This window comes from Convolutriloba macropyga, chromosome 4 (genome assembly GCF_964194025.1).
Source record: "Convolutriloba macropyga chromosome 4, txConMacr16.3, whole genome shotgun sequence".
Lineage (NCBI taxonomy): Eukaryota > Metazoa > Xenacoelomorpha > Acoela > Convolutidae > Convolutriloba > Convolutriloba macropyga.
The window spans coordinates 31870942-31894066 of record NC_134471.1 but is presented as its reverse complement, the minus strand read 5'-3'; the positions used below and the strand labels follow the sequence as shown (position 1 = coordinate 31894066).

The following is a 23125-nucleotide window of genomic DNA, read 5'->3' as shown; positions in this document are numbered from 1 at the left end:
GCGCAGTGTAAAACAATTAGCAACCAAAATCACGAAAAAGACGACATATACTCACACGCAAAAATATATAATATTACGAAAATAGGTATCTCACTAGAATAAAGCGCAATTACCTGCCTCAAATTCTGCCGTGCTCATAATTCTGTAACGAGTTTGGTTATATCTGTAGGGGGATTCGAGACCTAAACAGTGCATTGATTATACAGTTTTCGTTGCTCGGATCCCATTGCTCAGAATACTGCTGGTAAATTTTTAAAACTATGCGTGTTTTTGTTGAAACAAGTAAATTATGCAGATTATAACCCTAAGGTTAGATATTTACAAGTTTTCGTATGTTAAATAATTTAATTAGTATCGCTTTCAATATATTAATCTTAAAGTTGTGGCTGTTCGATCTCATAGGTAAAAATAGGGGTTGAAGGTTCCTAATTGTCTATTAACGGGTATTTTCTAGTGCTGATCGAGCAAAACCTCGGTTAAAACATTTTTAAAGCTTGTTTTACCGTTAAAAATTCTGATTGAAGAGGGCAATTTGTTCAATTTTTGTTCAACGCTTTTCAGGATCAAAGATTTGTTACTCTACTTTGTTTTTGTTCTCTTTTGTATAATAATTTATTTTTTCGCTTGTTTTGTCTAGCATTCTAGCGACTAGTAAACACTTTATATTTTTCGTATGTTTCTCAGTGTCATATATCTGTTTGAAGCTTCATTAAGCTAATTTTTGAGATCTACAATGCGGCTGGCGGGATACGATCCTCAATGAAAAGATCACTGGAATGGTCAAATTTTGGTAGAAAATAACAAACTTTTATTCCCCAGTTAATTTGTCTATTTAAGGTTTTTGCTGTAAGAGTTTCAAGGAATATCCAACTGAAAGGAAGATGAGAGAGTAAAACTGACTGGAAAACATCAACTCTTAGTTTTAGAGGAATTTTTTTTCTTACAAGATATATAAATCGAGTTGCATTAGCCCTTCTGCTTAAAACTGAGTTCAAGTGATAATCAAATGATTAGGTTTGAATCAATTTGTAGTCCAAGATAACGACAAGCAAGAGCTGGTTTGATCATTTCATTTTAAAGGTAAACACTGGATCCGAATTAGTTTAGTTTTAAAAGAATAACATCTCTGTTTTATCGGCATTTAAAGTGAGTTGATTCTCTGTCAGGTAATTGTCTGTTTGTTCTAATGTTTTTTTTTCAATTTTTAAAAGAAAACTGTCTCTAAGATTATGTTTGCATATAATACTAGTGTCATCCGCAAACTGAGCAACATCACTTTCACCTTCAAGTTATTATGAAAATTTAGCCTTCATATAGCTGAAAAATAAGAGGTCCTAACAATATTCCCTGTTGAACGCCATAATTAAAAGTTATTTTATCTGATTTTATTTTAGTTATTTGAAGTCAATACCCAATTTTAAGCATTGTGTTTAATTTGTGAGAAAAGATTTGGGGAGTAAAATCGTTGATTGAGAAAGATTGAAAATTTCAGTTTTTTAAAAAGACCTCACTTGAAATTGAATTGAAAGCTTTTGCAAGATCCAAGAATACAGCAACTGTGTCGTTGTTATCTTCACTCTTTCCTAATAATTTTTCAATTAAACAAACCATAGCATCAATTGATGACTTTTTAGATTGGAATCTGTATTGTTTTGTGTTCAAGAACGCAAATCTTTCAAAATATTGTACTAACTGATTGAGTAAAAGTCCTTCAAAAACTTTAGCAAAAGTTGTTGTTCCGAAAATTGGACGATAATTAGTTGAAACAGATACCTATCTTTTTTGAAAATTTGTTTAATGTGCGCATCCTTTAGATTTGTTGGAAAATTTTTCTCTTGAATGCAATCGTTAATTATAATCTGGAGATGTGTTCCAATGGCATATTGTCCAGATTTTAATGCCCAAGCATTGATGTGTCCCGGCCCTGGTGCTTTGTTCTTGTCTAGATTCTCAATAATTTTTCAGTTTTCCCTCAAAAAAAAGGTCCCAAAAAGTTAAAAGGTCCTATAAGTTCAATTCCTAACACTTCTGTTATACTTTTTCGATGTTCAATGGAACAACTTGCCCACTGCAGATGCCCATTTCGCTTGAAACTCTGTTAAAAGCGGTACAGATCGACTTTTTGTTTATCGTTTTTTGACAATTTTCATCAATTTCAGTGATGTTCCGACTGTTGTTTTTATTTCTGATTTTATTCTTAATGAATTTCGTATTCTCTTTCGATATTTTAAATTTTAAAAAAATCCTCGGAAAATTGGTTTTGTGCTTCTTCAATTTTGCATATACAAGGTTGCGATATTTATTAAATGACAAAAAAAAATCTGCACTATGTGTTAATTTTTATTCATTGCAGTAACGATGTTTCTCAGCAAATAGCAGTTTAATTTCTGTTTTCACCCAAGGTTTACTGGAAATAAAGTTCCATGGAAATAAATACTTTCATCTATGTTGCTGCGTTTTTCTCAACTGTCGTGCAAGACATTATGTTATTATCTGTAAAAATTTCATTGCAGTTTCTTTGTTGATAATTGTTCTCGAATCTGCAATTGCCAGATCCCTGCTAAAATTCTTAGTAACAAAATTTTTTTGTATCTCGCTTAATAAAATATTTTTGTTTATCATCTAAAGCAAAAATTTGCTCCGAAAAAAATTGTAATATGATCAATATCGAAAGGAGGAAAGCAGATTTGCTGATTAGTGGAAAATCAGTGATCTATCAAACTTCTCTTATTGTTCCATATGCCAGTAGGAATTTTAACGTTGGATAACTGTAAACCTAAACCCGCTGCAAAACCCTGAAGGATTTTCTGACCATTTATACTCAACATATCAAAGTTATAGTCACCAAAAAAGCGTCTGTATTTCAGACCGCATTACAAACTTTGGCACCTAGTTCGTCTAAAAAGAAGTCACCCAGGCTTTGATGTGTACAATAGGAGAAGTTAATGAGACATTTTTTCTCTTTAATTATTTATTGCCTAGTTGCAGCCACAACGATTCTAAAGACCTCGGATCAACTAACTGAAATTCTCTCTGCGTTTAAAACTTAATGTCTTAGGAATCCATATTCCTACCACCCCAAACTTAGCTGCTCCTGTTTCATGAGGCTGAGTTTTATGCATAATCAGTTTCGTTGTTCGCTCATCCAATTTCCAGTTACTACAACAACAGTTTTCGGAGTCCAGATGCTGAAGCAAATTTGATATATTTTGATAATTATTTTTTGTGCTGCCAGCATTGAAAAGTAAGAAACTTAATGACGTAATTTTCGAGCGATAAATAGATTATCATCCAAAGTAGGAAATTTTGAAGCATCAAAGGCTCCAGGATTTTTTCTATGTCACCACAAAGAAGCAAAAAACTTTTCAAAAAAAGGTGAAACGCTAAGAACAATCCCAAAGAATACAAAAGTCAGCATTTACTGGAAATAAATCACCACATTTTGTAAATTGTCATGTTTTTTATTTTATTTGAGTTAAGTAACGTTGAGTAATGTAATGTACACTTGGTCTTTGACATTTCCCAAAAAAACCACAAAGTAAAACAAATTAGAAAAAATATCAAGTCAAAAAAAGTTACTCAACTCAAGCAAAATTCAAATTTCTTTGTAAATTCTGAACTTGAATCGTATTTTGCGATGCTGGGAGATTATGTGCTATGTAATAGTGACGTATGATTTCAACCAGATTTCATATACCGCCATTATTCGGACGGACTCCATCAAAACACATAACATCGATAGTTAGCGCATTTTCCAAAACCTCAATCCGTGACCAATAAAAGGAACCATCAAACTCGAGGCTTATCATTTCCAGATGATCATTGAATTTAGATACTCCTTCGTTTTTTGTATTTCTTCCATGGCAACAATCTTTTAACGGACCCATTTTGCATAAAGCATCACGATGAGGTTTGGGTTTCTGCATACATTTGTTGACTGTTTCGTTGAGTTGAGTCGCTGCCTCCTTCTCAGAAACAACTTGTCAATTGGACTATGACCGTCATGTACAATTAATTTTTCCATTTTGACTCCAGGAGAATATCAGTCAACCACATTAGGAATATCTCCTATTGTTGCAGATAATTATGAGTGGATACCAATCAGCTGCAAAATGCCATGCAGATTTACATCCAAAAAATACTATCAGATACAAGTAATTGCTAGGCTAGTTCGATTATCATTTTTGGTTGGGCAGTCTTCAGTGGAAGATCAACACGATTGTTGCTATTTGCCGTCTCCTATCTCTCAAATAAATATTCAAATACTTTCGAAGTTTGAGTTTGAGAATTTTGGTATCTTTTTTCAGAAGATCAATTGTTTCTTTTTGATGTCCGAGAGTCGATTTTTGCATTTGATAGTTAACAAAAACTTTTTCAAGTTTTGTTATAATATTGTCTTTTTCTTTCTTTTTTTCATAGATCTCAAAAGCTTTGCATTAGGTTCTTCTTTGAAGCATTTCTCGAGAATTTTTTTAAAACACGGTGACACGTATTTGCTTTGGTTGAGACATTTTTGAAAAAAACTAAAGCATTTTTTTGTTTGCGACCTGACAATGAGTTTAAGAACTGAGAGTAGAGAAAAAACTGGAATGATCTCGCGGTAATAACGCAGGCCGAATACCCAATAGGAAACATATATGTTCATTGTTTTCGATGTCTTTAAAAAACGGAAACTGATCGAGATGAACTTAAAAACAAAGTTTTTTTGATCAGCGTATATTAGGATACCAAATAACTGCGAGATTTCAATGATGTGAAAGAATACCCAATAAAATAAGTGCTTCAGAGGAAAAAGGTCAAAAAACATTTGTTGGGTATGCAAATTCAATATAAGAAGCAAATAAACAAAGCAAAAATATGGTTTATCCATATAGTTGGCTTCTCACTTCTTCTGGTTTCTTTTTGCAGTTAATTAATATACGATGCTGAAATTTTTCAAAAGTTATCATACTGTTCAGTCAAAAGAGTGGATCAAGCTCCCTTTCTATCGTAGAAGAATGGAAACAATATAAAGACAAATGCTCTGTAAGTGGGTTTTCGGAACGTACTGGAGGGCACAAACAATTTAATGGTTCAGAGCATAAAAAATGAAACTTTATCGTATTATCCCGATGCCTCTAAACTTCATTGGAATAAAAGGATGCCTATGGGGCCGAGCCCTCAGAATGAGCAGCTAAATATGGTTATTGCTATATTATTCAAATCTGCTGTTAGCTGAAAAATTCCCAATAAACTGACCAATCAGTTTTTCCGATTGACAATAAATTTGCAATGAAAGTTTGCGATTCCTTGACTGTCCAAAAAAAAGGCTATGCCATTGGCCTCATTCACTTTCATTGCGATTGAAATGGAAACAAAAAGGAAGATATTAGGTCACCGCTCACTATTTTAAGAAAATATAAGAAAATGTCTCTATGCTTTAATGAAGTCCTATTTAGAGAAAAAGCTGATAGCATTCAAAAATTTTTATTATATGAATTTTAGAGAGTCAATTGAAAAACCACTTAATTCAATGAGAAGATGCATTTTATTTGCAAAAAATGCCCGACTTTACATTCTGATTTTACTAGCGTGCTAATGGCCAAATAAAAATATTGATTTGCGTCAAGAGTCATATATTTTTTTTTCGCAAAAGAAGCGCGGGTGATCGTAGAGATAACACCACATGAATGGACTATATCTATTTATCTTTGCGTACACCACAATATCAGTACTGCTGTAAGCCTCAGATGTTAAGCTGGGGCACCTACTGGCCTCCACTCTTGTTTTGTTATCGATTACCATCCCATCGTTTTTGCAAAATAGCTACGAGTTCTCTCGTCTAAATTTTATGAAGATAATTTTATTAGGGAATCCGCATACAGTTACATATTGAGAAAAACACAGCGTGAGAGATGTTTAAGGTATTTGAAGTCCTGTTTAGGGAAAACACTGAGAGAATTCAATAGAAGCTATCATATGAACATTAGAGAATCACTTCTAAAGGCACCTATTACAAAAAGAAGATGCAATTGCATTACAACAACCTATGCCCGACCTAATAGTGTGAATTTAGTAGCGTGGTTAATCTAAATAAAAAACTAGAAATAATAATTTGCCCAAATACAAATATTGATTTGCATCAATACTTATAGTTGGAACATGCTGCTAAATAAGTCAAATATTTTTTTCACGAAATAAGTGCTGGTGGCCATAGAGATAACACAACATATATGAACTTTATCTATTTATGTTTGCATACACCACAATATCATTGCTGCTGTAAGCCTCAGAGGTTAAGCTGGGGCACCTACGTGCCGCCACTTTTGTTTTGTCATCGATGATCATCTCATTGTTTTTGCAAAATTGCTACGAGTTCCCTCGTCTAAATTTTGTGAAGACAACATTATCAAGGAATCCACATACAGTTACATAATGAGAAAATCAGCGTGAGAGATGTTTAAGGTATTTGAAGTCCTGTTTAGAGAAAACGATGAGAGAATTCAATAAAAGCTATAATATGAACATTAGAGATTCACTTCTAAAGGCACTTATTACAAAAATAAGATGCAATTGCATTACAACAACCTATGCCCGACCTAATAGTGTGAAATTAGTAGCGTGTTTAATCTAAATAAAAAACTAGAAATAATAATTTGCCCAAATACAAATATTGATTTGCATCAATACTTATAGTTGGAACACGCTGCTAAATAAGTCAAATATTTTTTTTTCACGAAATGAGTGCTGGTGGCCATAGAGATAACACAACATATATAGACTTTATCTATTTATGTTTGCATACACCACAATATCATTGCTGCTGTAAGCCTAAGAGGTTAAGCTGGGGCACCTACTGGGCGCGGCTTTTGTTTTGTCATCGATGACCATCTCATCGTTTTTGCAAAATTGCTACGAGTTCACTCGTCTAAATTTTGTGAAGACAACATTATCAAGGAATCCACATACAGTTACATATTGAGAAAAACACAGCGTGAGAGATGTTTAAGGTATTTGAAGTCCTGTTTAGGGAAAACACTGAGAGAATTCAATAGAAGCTATCATATGAACATTAGAGAATCATTTCTAAAGGCACCTATTACAAAACGAAGATGCATTCGGATTACAACAACCTATGCCCGACCTAATAGTGTGAATTTAGTAGCGTGGTTAATCTAAAAAAAAAAACTAGAAATAATAGTTTGCCCAAATACAAATATTGATTTGCATCAATACTTATAGTTGGAACACGCTGCTAAACCAATCAAATATTTTTCACGAAATAAGTGCTGGTGGCCATAGAGATAACACAACGTATATGGACTTTATCTATTTATGTTTGCATAGACCACAATATCATTGCTGCTGTAAGCCTCAGAGGTTAAGCTGGAGCACCTACTGGCCGCCACTTTTGTTTTGTCATCGATGACCATCTCATCATTTTTGCAAAATTGCTACGAGTTCCCTCGTCTAAATTTTGTGAAGACAACATTATCAAGGAATCCACATACAGTTACATTTTGAAAAAAAACAGCGTGAGAGGTGTTTAAGGTATTTGAAGTCCTGTTTAGAGAAGACGCTGAGAGAATTAAATTGAAGCTATCATATGAACATTAGAGAATCATTTCTAAAGGCACCTATTACAAAACGAAGATGCATTCGGATTACAACAACCTATGCCCGACCTAATAGTGTGAATTTAGTAGCGTGGTTAATCTAAAAAAAACTAGAAATAATAATTTGCCCAAATTCAAATATTGATTTGCATCAATAAATACAGTTGAAACACGCTGCTAAAAAAAGTCAAATATTTCTTTCACGAAAGAAGTGCTGGTGGCCATAGAGATAACACAACATATATGGACTTTATCTATTTATATTTGGGTACACCACGATATCATTGCTGCTGTAAGCATCAGAGGTTAAGCTGGGGCACCTACTGGCCTCCACTATTGTTTGTCATCGATGACCATCTCATCGTTTTTGGAAAATTGCTACGAGTTCCCTCGTCTAAAATTTGTAAAGACAATATCATCACGCAATCCACATACAGTTACATAATGAAAAAAACAGCGTGAGAGATGTTTAAGGTATTTGAAGTCCTGTTTAAAGAAAACACTGAGAGAATTCAATAAAAGCTATTTTATGAACATTAGAGAATCACTTCTAAAAGCACTCATTTCGAAGAGAAGATGAACTCGCATTGCAACAATCTTTGCCCGACCTAATAGTGTGAATTCAGTAGCGTGGTAAATCTAACTAAAAAACTGGAAATAATAATTTGGCCAAATAAAAATAATGATTTGCATCAATGCTTATAGTTGAAACACTCTGCAAAGGAGTCAAATTTTTTTGACGAAAGAAGTGCGGATGTCCATAGAGATAACACAATATATATGGATTATATCTATTTATATTTGCGTACACCACAATATCATTGCTGCAGTAAGCCTACAAGGTTTAGCTGTGGCACCTGCTGGCCGCCACTTTTGTTTGTCATCGATGACCATCTCATCGTTTTTGCAAAATTGCTACGAGTTCCCTCGTCTAAATTTTGTGAAGGCAACATTATCAAGAATCCACATACAGTTGAATATTGAGCAAAACAGCGTGAGAGATTTTTAAGGTATTTGAAGTCCTGTTTAGAAAAAACCATGAGAGAATTCAATAGAAGCTATCATATGAACATTAGAGAATCACTTCTAAAAGCACTCATTTCAAAGAAAAGATGCACTCGCATTGCAACAATCTTTGCCCGACCTAATAGTGTGAATTTAGTAGCGTGGTAAATCTAACTAAAAAAGTGGAAATAATAATTTGGCCAAATAGAAATAATGATTCGCATCAATGCTTATAGTTGAAACACTCTGCAAAGGAGTCAAATTTTTTTTGACGAAAGAAGTGCGGGTGGCCATAGAGGTAACACAACATATATGGACTATATCTATTTATATTTGCGTACACCGCAATATCATTGCTGCAGTAAGCCTCAGAGGTTTAGCTGTGGCACCTGCTGGCCGCCATTTTTGTTTTTTGTTATCGATGATCATTTCATCGTTTTTGCAAAAATGCAACGAGTTCCCTCGTTTAGATTTTTTGAAGACAATATTATCAGGGAATCCGCTCACAGTTACATTTTGAGAAAAACACAGTGTGATAGAGGCTTAGTGTATTTGAAGTCCTGTTTAAAAAACGCTGACAGAATTCAATAAAAGCTATCATATGGACATTAGAAAATCACATCTAAAAGCACTTATTACAATGAAACGATGCACTCACATTGCAACAATCGTTGGCCGACTTAATTGTGTGAATTTAGTAGCAAGGTAAGTCTAATTAAAAAACTAGAAAAAATTTGGCCAAACGAAAATATTGATTTGATCAACACTTATAATTGAAAAACGCTGCTAAAAGAGTCAAATAATGTTTTCACGAAAGAAGCGCCATAGCGACAAAGCACCACGAATGGACTATATGTCTTTATATTTGCGTACATCATACAAATAGCACTTCTGTATGCCTCAGCGGACAAGCTGGGGCACTTGGTGGCTGCCAGTTTTGTTTTGTTATCGATGGGCCACTCATCGCTTCTCGCAAAATTGCTTCGAGGATCCTCGTCGAAGCATCTGCATACAAATACATTAAGGAGAAAATTTAAGAGAGATGGAGCTCATTAGTGTAAGTGAAGTCCTATTTACAAAAACGTCCTGACAGCTTTTAATAAAAATTATCATATGGACGCTAGAGAATCACTTTTAAAACCGCTTAATTCAGTGAGAAAATGAGTTTGCTTCAAAACTAACCTTGTGCATCTTATTATTGTGCATTTGATAGCGCTGTAAAAAAAAACCCAGAAAAGAAAACTTTGGAAAAACTAAAAAAAATGAATTGCAAAAAAACTTATAGTTCAAACACGCTTGTAACAGAGTCAAATATTTTTTTCCACAAAAGAAGCGCGGGTGGCCATAGAGATAACATTATAACACAACATAAAATGACTATATCTTTTTATATTTGCTTACATCACAAAATCAGTGCTGCTGTAAGCCTCAGAGGTTAAGCTGGGGCACCAACTGGCCGCCATTTTGTTTTGTTATTGACAAAATCCCTCGTCTAATTGTTTTGAAGACATTATCATTAGAGAATCAGCACACAATTACATATTGAGAAAAACTGCGTGAGAGATGTTTGAAGTCTTGTTTAACGAAAACGCTGAGAGAATTCAATAAAAGCTATCATATGGAAATTAGAGAATTACTTCTAAAAGCACTTATTACAATGAAAAGATGCGTTTCCATTGCAACAATCTTTGGGCGACTAAATAGTGTGAATTTAGTAGCGTGGTAAATATAATTAAAAAAAACTAGAAATAACAATATGGCCGAACAAAAAATGATTTGCATCATTACTTATAGTTGAAACATGCTGCTAAAAGAGTCAAATATTTTTTTCACGAAAGAAGCGCGTGCTGTCATAGCGATAAAGCACCACAAATGCAGTATATATATTTGTATTTGCCTACACCATATAAATAGAACTTCTGTAGCACATCTGTAGGCCTTCAGTTTTGTGTTGTTATCGATGGCCCACTCACCGCTTCTCGCAGAATTGTTTCGATGTTCCTCGTCTAATCGTCTGCATACAGGTTTTTTAAGGAGAAAAATTAAGAAAGATTGAGATCATTAGTGTAAGTGACGTCCTATTTAGACGCTAGAGAATCACTTGTAAAACCATTTATTTCAGTGAGAAGATGAATTTGCTTTGCAACTAACCTTGCCCAACCTAATAATGTGCGTTTTCTAGCGCGGTTAGAAAAAATAATTAAAAACTAGAAAAAAAAATACTGTCAAAATACTAAAAATATTGATTTGCATCAATAGTTATAGTTGAAACACGCTCGTAAAATAGTCAAATATTTTTTCACGAAAGAAACGCGGGTGGCCATAGCGATAACACAACATAGATGGACTTTATCTATTTATATTTGCGTACACCACAATATCAATGCCGCTGTTAGCCTCAGAATTTAAGCTGGGGCACCTACTGGCCGCCACATTTGTTTTGTTATCGATGGAAATCTCACCGTTTCTGAAAAATTGCTACGAGTTACCTCGTCTAAATTTTATGAATACAATATCATCAGTTCATCTTCATACAGTAAATTTCTTTAGAAAAACACAGCTTGGATGATTAGTGTATTTGAAGTCCTGTTTAGAGTAAATGCTGACAGAAATCAATAAAAATTTATCAAATAGACATTAGAGAATCACTTCTAAAAGCACTTATTACAATGAAAAGATGCCTTCGCATTGCAACAATCTTCGGGCGACTTAATAGTGTGAATTTAGTACCATGGTAAATCTAACTAAAAAGTGGAAACAATAATTTGGCCAAACAAAAATACTAAGTTGCATCAATACTTATAGTTGAAAGACGCTGCTAAAAGAGCCAAATAATTTTTTCACGAAAGAAGCGCGAGTGGCCATAGAGATAAAGCACCACAAATGGACTATTTATTTTTATATTTCTGTACACCATTTAAATAGCACTTCTGTATTCCTCAGAGGACAAGCTGGGGCACTTGGTGGCTGCCAGTTTTGTTTTGTTATCGATGGCCCACTCATCGCTTCTCGCAAAATGGCTTCGAGGATCCTCGTCGAAGCATCTGCTTACAGGTTCTTTAAGGAGAAAACTTAAGAGAGATTGAGATCATTAGTGTAAGTGAATCCCTATTTACAGAAAAGCCTGACAGCATTTAATAAAAATTATTATATGGACGCTAGAGAATCACTTGTAAAACCATTTATTTCAGTGAGAAGATGAATTTGCTTTGCAACTAACCTTGTCCAACCTAACATTGTGAATTTACTAGCGCGGTTTAAAAAAATTAAAAACTAGAAAAAAATACTGTGGAAAAACTAAAAATATTGATTAGCATCAATAATTATAGCTGAATCACGCTGGTAAGAGTCAAAAAATATTTTCACGAACGAAGGGCGAGTGGCCGTAGAGATGAGGCAACACAAATGAAGTATTTATATTTATATTTGCGTACACTATATTAAAAGTTCTTCTATAAAACCCAGAAAACAAGTTGGGGCACAGGCCTTCACTTTTGTATTGTTATTGATGACCAACTCATCGCTTCATGCAGAATTGCTTCGAGGTTCCTCGTCTAAGTTTCCTGAAGACAGTATCACTACAACATCTGCATACAGGCACGTTTCGGAGAAAACTACAGCGTGAGAGAGATCATTAGTGTGATTGAAGTCCTATTTAGAGAAAAAGCTGACAGCATTAAGAAAAAAGAATCATATTGACATTAGAGGATCAATTGTAAAACCACCTAAATCAATGAAAAGGTGCATTTGCTTAGCAACTATTTTTTCCCGACTTATGTTGTCAATTTAGTGGTTTAAACTTTTGCCAAACTTCAAATATTGATTTGCAGCAATATCTATAGCTGAAACACGCTGGTAAAAGAGTCAAATAATTTTTTCATGAAAGAAGCGCGGGTGGTCATAGAGATGGGGCAACAAAAATGGTTTCTTTATTTTTATATTTGCGTACACCATATTAATCACCTCTTCTTGCGACAACAAAGGGTGCATAATTAGTAGATGATTTAATTGTTAGCTGTCATTGAGTAGTACAAAGTACAAAGAAATGGGAAACAAAAAGGGAAATCTGCTTCAGGATCAGACTGTCTTTTCCTGCCACAGTTATTACATGTAGAGTAGCAGAAAAAATGTCTAATCTTTTTCAACGGGCCTTAAGTAAGGCAAATGTTGTAACCGCAGAGTTGATTAGATATATCACTCCATTTTTACCACCATCAAGAAGTTATTAAACTCCGAGTTGAGGTTGTTGTTGTTGGGAATTCTCATCAATATGCCGAATGGATTTCTCTCTCGCAGTCAATTAGAACGATGTCCAGTTGTCTCTGCAGTGGCTGCAGTTACATTGCAACTGCTAAGTGCAGACATTCAATTCTGATATCTTTTCTTCGGCAAACTTCTGCGTCATAGTAATTAAGCTAGTCTTGAGTTCCTCTGAGTGCCAAAAGTTCACAATTGAATGTATTCGGTTCACAGCCGTGATCGGTCTGCAGACACATTCTCTTCTCGTTTTTTGTGTTCTGGCATTGGGCAGTTGACAGAAATCTTTCCTGCTGGTCTGGTCTTCATCCACCTTCAGCGATGAAATTACATCGTTGCCTTCGCTCCAAATTATTGTTGAGTGAAGAAGCTGGTTGTTGAGCTGGATGTACAAGGATAATGACAGAAGATTACGTTCCCTCAGCTGTGAAAAGTGTTCGCCAATTGCTCCACATTTCCATCGAATTCCTCTCTTCTGAAATCCTCGAGATGCTAAAGGCTGGCTCGCAACAAGCTGGCACAAGAAATGCCAAACAGGTGAACTGGTAGTATTAATGATTTGTAACGACGCAGTTTCAATTGCCATCGTATATTGAACGCGAATTATCTTTGCACCATCTAGAAAAGTTGTTTTGCGTTTTGAGCCTCCTCTAACAGTTAGTTAATTGTAGGGAAGTATTCCGAGGTTGTTGACAACTTTTAAGGACAATAGATCTACCCTAAGGGCTGATAGTACTTCTGTATGACCCTCAAGACAGGCTGGGGCATTGGTGGCAGCCAGTTTTGTTTTGTTATCGATGAGTCACTTGCCGCTTCCTGCAGAATTGGTTCAAAGTTCCCCGTCTAAACTTCCTGAAGACAGTATCATTAGAGTAGCAGCATACTTGACGGTTTCGGAGAAAAATACAGCGTAAGGGACATCATTAGTGAAGATGCAGAACGACAAAGGCCCCACTGAGGTATACCGCTAGTAAAACTTTCCATCGTTGAGCAGGTTTAATCAACTCCAACGAATTGTTGCCTGCGGCTATTTAAAAAAGCAGCAACATAACTCCAAATTTTGTTTACGGCCGTCTTCAAGAGCTCGAGATGTGGTACCTCGTCGAAAATGTTTCCACTTGACTTTTCGAATCCTTGTCCCACCCCGTGTACACTGTTTTCAAGAAGGAAAGATTTTTGGAGTTGATTGTATTCCTTTTCATAAAACCATTTTGACTGATGTTCAGCGACGACACCGGTCTGAAGTTTTGAACTGGGAACCTCTCCTTTCTGTAGATAAGAGCAAGGGCGACAGTTCACCAAGTCAGTGGAGTTCTCTTAATACGTTTTATGCTCTTAATGGTAATATGCAGTGAATTCACCAATCGACTGGCACCGTTGAGTTTTTGAATATATTCGAGATGGCGATAACAACCATGCGGCGATGCTTTTGATCAACTCTTGTATAAATTAGAAGTTTTGTAACAGCAGTTGATATTTTTCCGCCTCTCGTTTCACCCACAAGTTTTGAAAATGGAGTAAAAACAACTGATGTTGTCGTTGCCCTTACTGCTATCAGTGGCTACCAATTTAAATGTCATGAAACGTACGACTCGGAAGTAGTCAAAATATAGCATGCTTTAGAGAAACAAAACCTAAGTGTTGCAATAAACTTGTTGAGTGTTCACCAATGTCACCATGCAGGGAGGCTATTTCTGCTTCAGCTCTAAGTTGTGTCTATGAATCTATCTTCCCACCATAAAATGCTTCTAAAATTTGACTGCTTTTGTTTGAATTTATGTTGTTCATTATAAACAGATCAAACTCATTTTTTATTCCAAATCGTTTGGTGCAACAAATTGTTAGTTTTGCGTTATACTTGCATGAGTGTACAAATTTAGTTCATTCTTTTGAATCTCTTGTTCAATCATTGACTTCACTCGTTTAAATTCTTTCCTATCAAATATTCAACGTTTTCATAGTCTTTACAGGAAATTTGTTCTCTTAACTTGATCTCCTATAACCAGTTGCCCAATTTAGCCACCAAATCTCGACTTGCGTTTATTCTGAACAGCCAAATAAGCTTTGATTTCACTCCACATAATTCATCAAGAAATTGTTGAACAAATTTTGCTTATCAAATGACATTGCTAAAAGTTGAGTACGACATGTTGCAGTCAGCAGAAGCTAAACGAACCCAAAAAGAATGGACTTTATAGGGGACAAGCCAAATCTCGAAACAATGCAATTTAAATACATTCAGTGAGATATGGATGGCAAATTTAGAACCAAAATAGGTTTATACGGCTTTAATTATTTACCGACCAAGTTCCAAAAAGCAGTGAACTGTACATTAAGAATATCAAGAAAAAATTTTGTTTCTGACGATGATTTGTACACATTTAACTCAGGGATATCACTTAAAACAGGTTTACGCCTGCCTTGAAAAACGCATTCCCAATAAGTCAAGAAACAAGGTCAATTTGCAAAAAAGTTATGATACAAGCTTATGCAAAACAGCGCCGATTCTTCCTAGATACACTGATGGATAAAATTCGCGTCGCGATTTCATAAATCCAGTGAAAAAGATATAGCAATAACAAAATGAAATATTTGGAGTTGCTTGGTCGATTCAATTCTTAAGAAATTTCTTGTTTTTAAAACGAAATTATCAATTTTCAAGAAACGCAATTCCAGTAAATCATTCATTAGCCGTCTTACACCTTGGGTAGACAGACTAATTCGTTATCTATTTACGATTTAACGTCAAACCTTTTCTCCAGCATGAAAGTAATGGTTTCGGGCCCTAAATTTCAACCGGCCAGAAAAACCGTATATAATCGCCTTACGAAAAGAAAAACGGATGAGCTGCGCGGGTTTCTCGTCCCTCGACTGCTTTCACCAAAAGACGGGTTCACATGAAAAATGATGTTTTGGTACGCAATTGTGATAGAAAAACTCGGAGATCGAGAAACGAGAGAAAGACGTACTAAAAGTGATATCTAGATAGGAGCCACCACTTACGACAGATAAAACAATTGCCCGGAAAAACTATGCGGAAAAAGCTACGCGATTAACATCAGATGATTATCGCGTAGAATCGACAGAAGAGGAAATAAAATGTAAATAAACTGACAATGGTAGCGTGTGATTTGTACTTGTCTCAAACAGCAGACTAATAGTTCGGACAATCTGAATACCGTTGAGCCTTGGCTAGTCATGAGATGCTTATCCGTATCACCATTTGGTTCATGAGTTCAATATATTGGGCAGGCAAGCCTCCAAACTCAACATTCAAAAATGATGAATAACAATCTAATGAAACAATTAACATAACCGACTAACGTCGGGCGAATTGCTCTCAAACGACCGGTGAGCGGTTGGTTTCGTTAGTAGCTAGCCACGGGGGGGGGGGGGTGCACCGGGGGCTGATGGGGGGCAACACTGGGTTGGGGGGGGGCAACAGCGCGGTGGGGGGTGGAGGCAATAGTGGGTGTGGGGGGTCAACAAGTGGGAGGTGTCTCAACCTCTAAGAACCACCCTTCACACCATAAATATAAGTCTCCGAAACAGTTTGAGCTGAAACAGAGCTGAAAAGCTCTAAGAGCACTTAATGCCCACTGGGCGCTACCTGTTTATCCCATTTTTGAGGACAAAAAGTCAAAAGCGTTAGACGAAAAATCGGTAAAGCGAAAAATTGCATAAAAGAAGACCGACCAGACTAATATAATTGCTACAAACTTCGTTTGAGAGCAATTAAAAACTTTCGGGTGAACAATGTTTCAATTTTTAGCACATTTTACTTGTCAAATTTTGTCAACTTCCTTCCAGAGTTTTTTGATATGAGGGTAATTCTGATATTTTTTTGAGAAAAAAAACCACCATCTGCATTTAATCAATTTGTGAATTGTGAGAATTTTATTAGTTTTGAACGAAGCTTGAAAATAAAAAATCTGATATCAACCCGAATGCTGGCTTTTTTGTCTGCCTGAAACTTCAAGGACAAAAATTCTGAACCATCATAGATATTCAACTAGAGGCGAATAAATGCTAAGGAGATGGCTTAAACGAAGTGCATATTTCTTATCAACATTAAAAACGAAAGAAATTTTTCACTGATTAGCCTCCTATCATGACATGCGTCTTCAATCTTCTCTAAATCAGCAATTATCAAGAAATCAATTCATGGATTCATTCAGCCATTAAATTATTGGACAAGTAAAAAAAACTGTTAAATTTCGTTAACTGTTAAAATAAATGAGTTTGCAGTTGACTTGAATTAAAATTCCTCTCGTAATGCTATTCTTGCTCTTTGTTGATTTTCTCCTTATGCGCAGTTTTTGTTGATTCTATTTTATTCTAATTTTTTTACATGGGCAATCAATACTTGTCTTTATCTGCTACTCCGAACTATTCAAAAAGAAAAGTGCTTTGAAGGCTGTAGATAACAAAAACAATTCACTTATATTACCTTTTCTCTTTGTATTCATTTTTTGTATGCAGAGAAAATGTGAGTCGCTAGACTATATTAACTATTGGTTTGAACGTTTACTTTTACGGATATGCTAAATATTACTTTGATGACATTAAAAATGTTTAAAAAATGTGCCAGGAATCAATTAAGCTACTACTGCTCTCTAAGTTTGTGTACTTTGGAAGTCATTACTACTCTAAGACCACTAGAGCTCTAGGAGATCTAGGGAACAACTTAGCCTATCCTGCACTAATTTAGTATAATAAATTCACTAAAAAGGGCTTTAATTGACGCCATTACAGGTTATTATATACAACTTTAAACACTAGCAAAATTTAAGGTAAAATATGCCATCGATCAATTTCTGCGTTTCCCATTTAAATTTTAGTAGTGAACTGCCGCCAATTGAATTCAGCTGCTCAAAATGTTGATTGCGCTAGAAATTTAGATCACTCAAAACGCAAAAAGTCAACGGCGCGCGAAGTCACTCGGAAAGTCAAAACGGTCAAGCAAAAATTTTGCATAAAAACAGCCGGTAGAATACCGGAAACGACTCGAAGAGTCGTGCAATAAAAACTCTTAGGCGGAGGTGGGTGGAGGGGTAGATCAGATAGGTGGAAGGAATTACATGAAAAAATTCTCGGAGTGAAATTTTGACCTTGAATTACCAGCAGTTTCAAATTACTATATATTACAAACTAAGCTACTGTTAAAGTCCAATCTTCGAAAGCAGAAGTCAACGTTCTAAAGCAAAGCCAATGCTCGAAAACAAAAGTCATCAAGTCCTGAACAATCTTTCTTCAGCCAAAAAACCAGCAGAATCTCAATCTCCTCTTCGAGTCGTTAAAAGACCAACATGTTTACAATAATTGTCTCAAACTTCTTCCGCGAGCAATTAGTGGCGTCCAAATATTTATGGACTCCCAAATTGCGTATGAGTTGAGCATCCATGGTTAACGATTTTGTGCACATGCGTCGCTTTTACGACGCATAACTTGACGCCGAAAAACAAAGTCAGCTGATAGGTTTGAATTCGACAATACTTTCATACTCTAAACACTTTGTTAACTGACACTGAATTGTTAAATATCTCTCACTATTTCTATAATTAATTCACGTCTTGATTTGAACACTTCAAGAACAAAAGCAGAGTAAGCCTCGAGAAGACACAATTTAAAACAGTAGTTAAAATACAACAAAATTAGAGAATTAAAGATAAGATTATAATTCACCAGATAATGAAGCTGCGCACTATCACTATGATTCCAATATACAATAAAAATCTATTATGAAAATGAGAAGAGATTATAAAGCATTGAGAAGTAAACAAAAGGCTAAAAGTAAACACTATTAAGTTAGTCGACATACTATACATTACAAAGATCAAGTCTAAAAACCTATCAATTTCTTCTCCGAGGTTATAACGACTAACTGTTTGATTCAAACGTTAGGCCTCTTATTCTGCTAGGTTAGGTCTATTTTTTCATCAAACATTGACGGCACACCCTTCAAGTACCCTTAAATCTTAACTTAGCAATTTTAGACTTGATAAGAGCTACTAACACGATAGAAAGCACTATGGAAACTTTGTTCCTTAGTTTGACAATACGCCACAGTTTTTAGCAGTTTCTATTCTGCACAGACATGTTGGAAAAACTTATCCCAAGTCAGACGTCACAAAGAGGGTCAGCAGCTGCAGATTCGTCTAGTGATCAGCTTATAGAGCTCCATGCTCTTTCCCTTTCTTATCCGCTAAACCATTTTTTCCTCAAGTTGACTACCGAATTTGGGTGAACAAATTTAGGACTGAATGCGAATCCTGAAACAAGATCTCGCATTGCGTCGAAAAAATGTACATTCTGATCTTAAATCAGAAACCAGTCTTCAAAAAAGAATTCAACTTTACGAAAAGACCAACGGATGAAAGCAGAATGATCTGCTGTTTTAACCCCTGTTTTTACCAATCGATGAAATAAATTTAATCGGTTATATCTCTTCAATATAGATGCAGAGATTGGTTCAATTTCGCTAGGTCATTCTCCACTTTAAATATTTGAAACCTAACTTCAGTCGATGCAGATTCAGCATTGTTGTTGACAAAAAACTGACAAGCGTAATAGTTCTTTTTAAGGAAGAGGCTTCTGTAATCTGCTTCTATCCAACTGATTTTACTTCAATGGCAGATTTGGAACTTCGTGCGACTTGCGCAGCAATCATACGCTTAAATTGTAGCTTCAAACGAACACAACTTCGTACTGGATGGTTTCGATCCAGCACTTTTGACTACCGTAACAAAATAAAAAGGAAACATGGCCGGCAGATTGCCGGAAAACAGCCGCCGTTGACGCGCTAGACACACATCGTGATTGAAACTGAAAAAGAAAAGAAGAGACTGAAATCAACAAAATTTTCTAAGTTTCAAAAAATTTTCGAATTCAGTGTGCAGTTTCAGTTAGATTCTAAACCTATACTTACTTCATCTTCTAAACTGAAGGGTAATAAACTTAATTATTACATCAACTAGCAACCACTCTAATGAACTTTGATAACCTAATGCACTATGACTTAACGACCGGGCTTTATCGGTTTATCCCGTTTCTTTTATTTCTGCTTTTTTGACCTTGACTGTATTCACTACATTGAAAAATTCAATGCGTAAAAGAATTGAAAATCCATTCAGTTGAAACAGTGGTGAAGAAAGTCAGAAGTCAAACATGAAAATCGTGACTTGCGTAAAACAAAAAACGTGATCAAAAGGTAAAGCGAATTAAAAAAACATAGCATGACAAGTCCTGAAAAAGAACTCAAAGAATAGTATTAATTTATGACCGAACAATCATTTATTCCACTTTAGAAGGCAACTGAGAGCTGTAAGTAATGAGACTAAGCAATAAAACAACACAAGAACGTCAAAAACAAGCAAGACAAAACTCAACTTTTATTTTTTGAAAAAACAGGATTGACATCAAAAAGAAATGCTATGAACTCAAATTTCTAACTATATTCCTCTATTTCTCATCAGCAATCTGTCATTAAATGTCGATGAGTCCTCTCACAAACAATTTTAAATGAGAGGACAAAAAGAACCAAAAATCGCAATAAATCTCGCTGAAACTTTTCGAAAACACTTCGTATAAAAGTCACGGACAGCTAGTGGAGGATACAATTACGTCAATTAATCGATTTTTCGATGACCAACGGTGAGACCCGTCATCAATGACATTAAGCGATAAGACAGCAATAAGTACAACAAGTATTAGCCAAACTAAAAAAAAAATCAATGATTTTTTTAAAAAAACGAACAAGCGTATAAGTCACAAAAAGCAATAGCTATGAACTAAAATGGCTTGCTCCAATTCAAGCCTTTTTAGAAACCAATGAGGCTTGTCAAAAATAAGACTAAGAGTTGTGACGACAAAGTTGAGAAGAAAAACTCGCAAAACTAAAAAAAATGATCATTATTATTTAAAACAATTACTGTCAAAGTCCTAGAAAGCACTAGCTTTAGACAAAAACAATTAAATCGATAAACTTAATCCCTATTAGCAGCATCAGACATCTGTTCCCAATGAGATTCAATGATTAGACATCAAAAACTACAATAAATACTTGCAGAACTCAAAAATTCACTCAAATTTGTTTTAGAAAAAAGTAGCGCCAAAGTCATGAAAACCACTACCTAAAAACTCGAGCCATTAATTAAGTTCTTTTATGCCTCATTAGCAACCAATCAGACCTGTCATTGATGATACAAAGGGATAAGACAACAAATAATTTTTGTTTTAAAAAAAAGGGGCAAAATCTAAAATTCACTAATATTTTTTGGCAAAAAATAGTGGCAAAGTCATTAAAAGTTTTTGGCTGCCCCTTAATGAACTCAAGCAAAGGCAAATAGGCACAATTAGAACACATATGTACCGTCTTAAAAGCACTGACGGGGGGACTCTGAAAACAGAAGTCAAACTGACGTACCTGAAAAAATCCATCTCAAAAACCGCCAAATTGTTCAAAAATCATTTCTCAATCCACTTTAAAGAAATTTTGAAAAAAGTCACGCCTCAACCTACTCGATCTTTCACTCCCTTTCCTATTTCAGTGTTACCAAAATAACCACTAATTTGACTTCTCACTGACGTGAAAATGCCGAAAAAAGCGTGAAAAGATCTTACAAAAAAGAAAGTGCACCAATACAATTCAAATTCTTTGAATTGTAAAAAAAGGAGAGCGCCTAAATAATCGACAATTGAGAGGCTGACAGCGCCTATTAACAATACCAAGAACGAAGTAACACATACATTTTCTGCCCTGGATTTGCTGAAGACATTCCAGAAGCGAAGCGTTTCATCTCCGGCTCCAGTTACTATAGACTCTCCGTCAGGTGATACAGCCTGGAAATATAAGTTATTTATTTGGCGAATATGAAGGCCATACAAAAATCTCTAGTTCATTGGAACATCTACTAATGAAGGTTCAAATTTTTTTCCAATTGCGATCCATGTTCAGCAGGTGGATTTTATTGCCAATTCGTACACAAGTAGTGTAAAAAATACTTTTCATTTGATGGCAGATTTCCATGTAAGGCTGATTCTACAGTCCAAAATGTGACGTTGAAAATTGCGCGAGAAAATCTTCAGATCTCAAATTCATTTTTTTAGAAATAAAAAGAAACTACTCACAAGGTACAAGACTCGGAAGGTGTGGCCGGTTAGCTTGACGACCTGTTGCATGGAGGGATATTTCCAGATCAGGATCTGATTCTGAGAGTACCCGTGTGTACTCACCAACTCACTCGTGTACTTTGCCCATGACAAATTGCACACCTGAGAATCAACATTACATGATCGCAACCATTAACAGTATTTAACACTCATTATTGTCGTTATTTTAAGACATTTTAATTTCGAACATCTTAAATTTAAGTTTAATAAAGACAGGACTACTCAACGATAAAACATCTTATTACAAACTTAGAAGAAACGCAATGATGGAATTTTTTTTCAAAAATTATGTGAGTTCGGCAAATAGAGACGTTATTTAACAGCTAAATACAAATACAAACCGCGGAATGAAAAAAATCGACCATTTTATAGTATAAACATAGATGTTATGCGCAATAATCATAGTTGTTACAAAAATAATGGTTCATAAACATTAGTCTTTAATGGGTGTTATTTTGCTATATTAACTAATGCGTCATCCAGAAAGTCACATTTGTGCAGAAGACAAGCAATCGGCACGTGACAAACAAAGAATAGCAACCAAGTATACTGAACGTCAAAAATTAATTAAAACACACGTGTACATTTTAAAATGCCAAAAGTCTGCAGTGCCAGAAATTGCTACTTAGTCAGAAGTTGACTTCCATTGACTTCCGTCATTTTAAAACGTGCGCGTTTCGTGTTTCAAGCATGGTTACATGACTCTGCAGAATTCAGTTCCAAAATCTAACTTAATATCTCGAACCACTTCGGGGTTCTCGATAAAGGCCAGAAGTTCTCAGTGACTTCAAGCAAAATCACGTAACCATTACGTAGCACCCCTCCTATTTTCACGAAGTCAAAACTCAATTTTTGAGGTAATATTACTCTAACTTAATATCAAATTTCAAAAGCAAATTCTACACCATAAACCGACCGGTGACTTAGAGCCCTGATACGAGGACGCTTGCGAGCGTGTGGGAACAAGGCTCTAGACCGAAACTTGAGAGAGGGTCAAAAGTGATATTTTACTAATTCGAGAGGGTGACTAAGTAGGACAAGAAACGTAGATAAAAGCGCGGTAATAACATAAATCCATAGCTTACCGCATTTCCTAA

General features: G+C 35.3%; 2 protein-coding genes across 2 annotated transcripts in view; one reads left to right on the top strand and one right to left on the bottom strand.

The window, feature by feature from the left end:
* Nucleotides 1-23125, top strand: part of LOC142337623 (ubiquitin-conjugating enzyme E2-17 kDa-like) — a 461614-nt gene that overhangs the window by 340738 nt on the left and 97751 nt on the right. The window lies entirely within an intron of this gene.
* LOC142337622 (fizzy-related protein homolog) overlaps nucleotides 18325-23125 on the bottom strand; it is a 270950-nt gene continuing 266149 nt past the window's right edge. Inside the window, 3 exon segments of the mRNA XM_075386989.1 lie at nucleotides 18325-19129; nucleotides 21606-21698; nucleotides 21987-22130. Of these exon segments, the coding sequence (XP_075243104.1) occupies nucleotides 19088-19129; nucleotides 21606-21698; nucleotides 21987-22130 (279 nt within the window). The 3' untranslated portion in view covers nucleotides 18325-19087.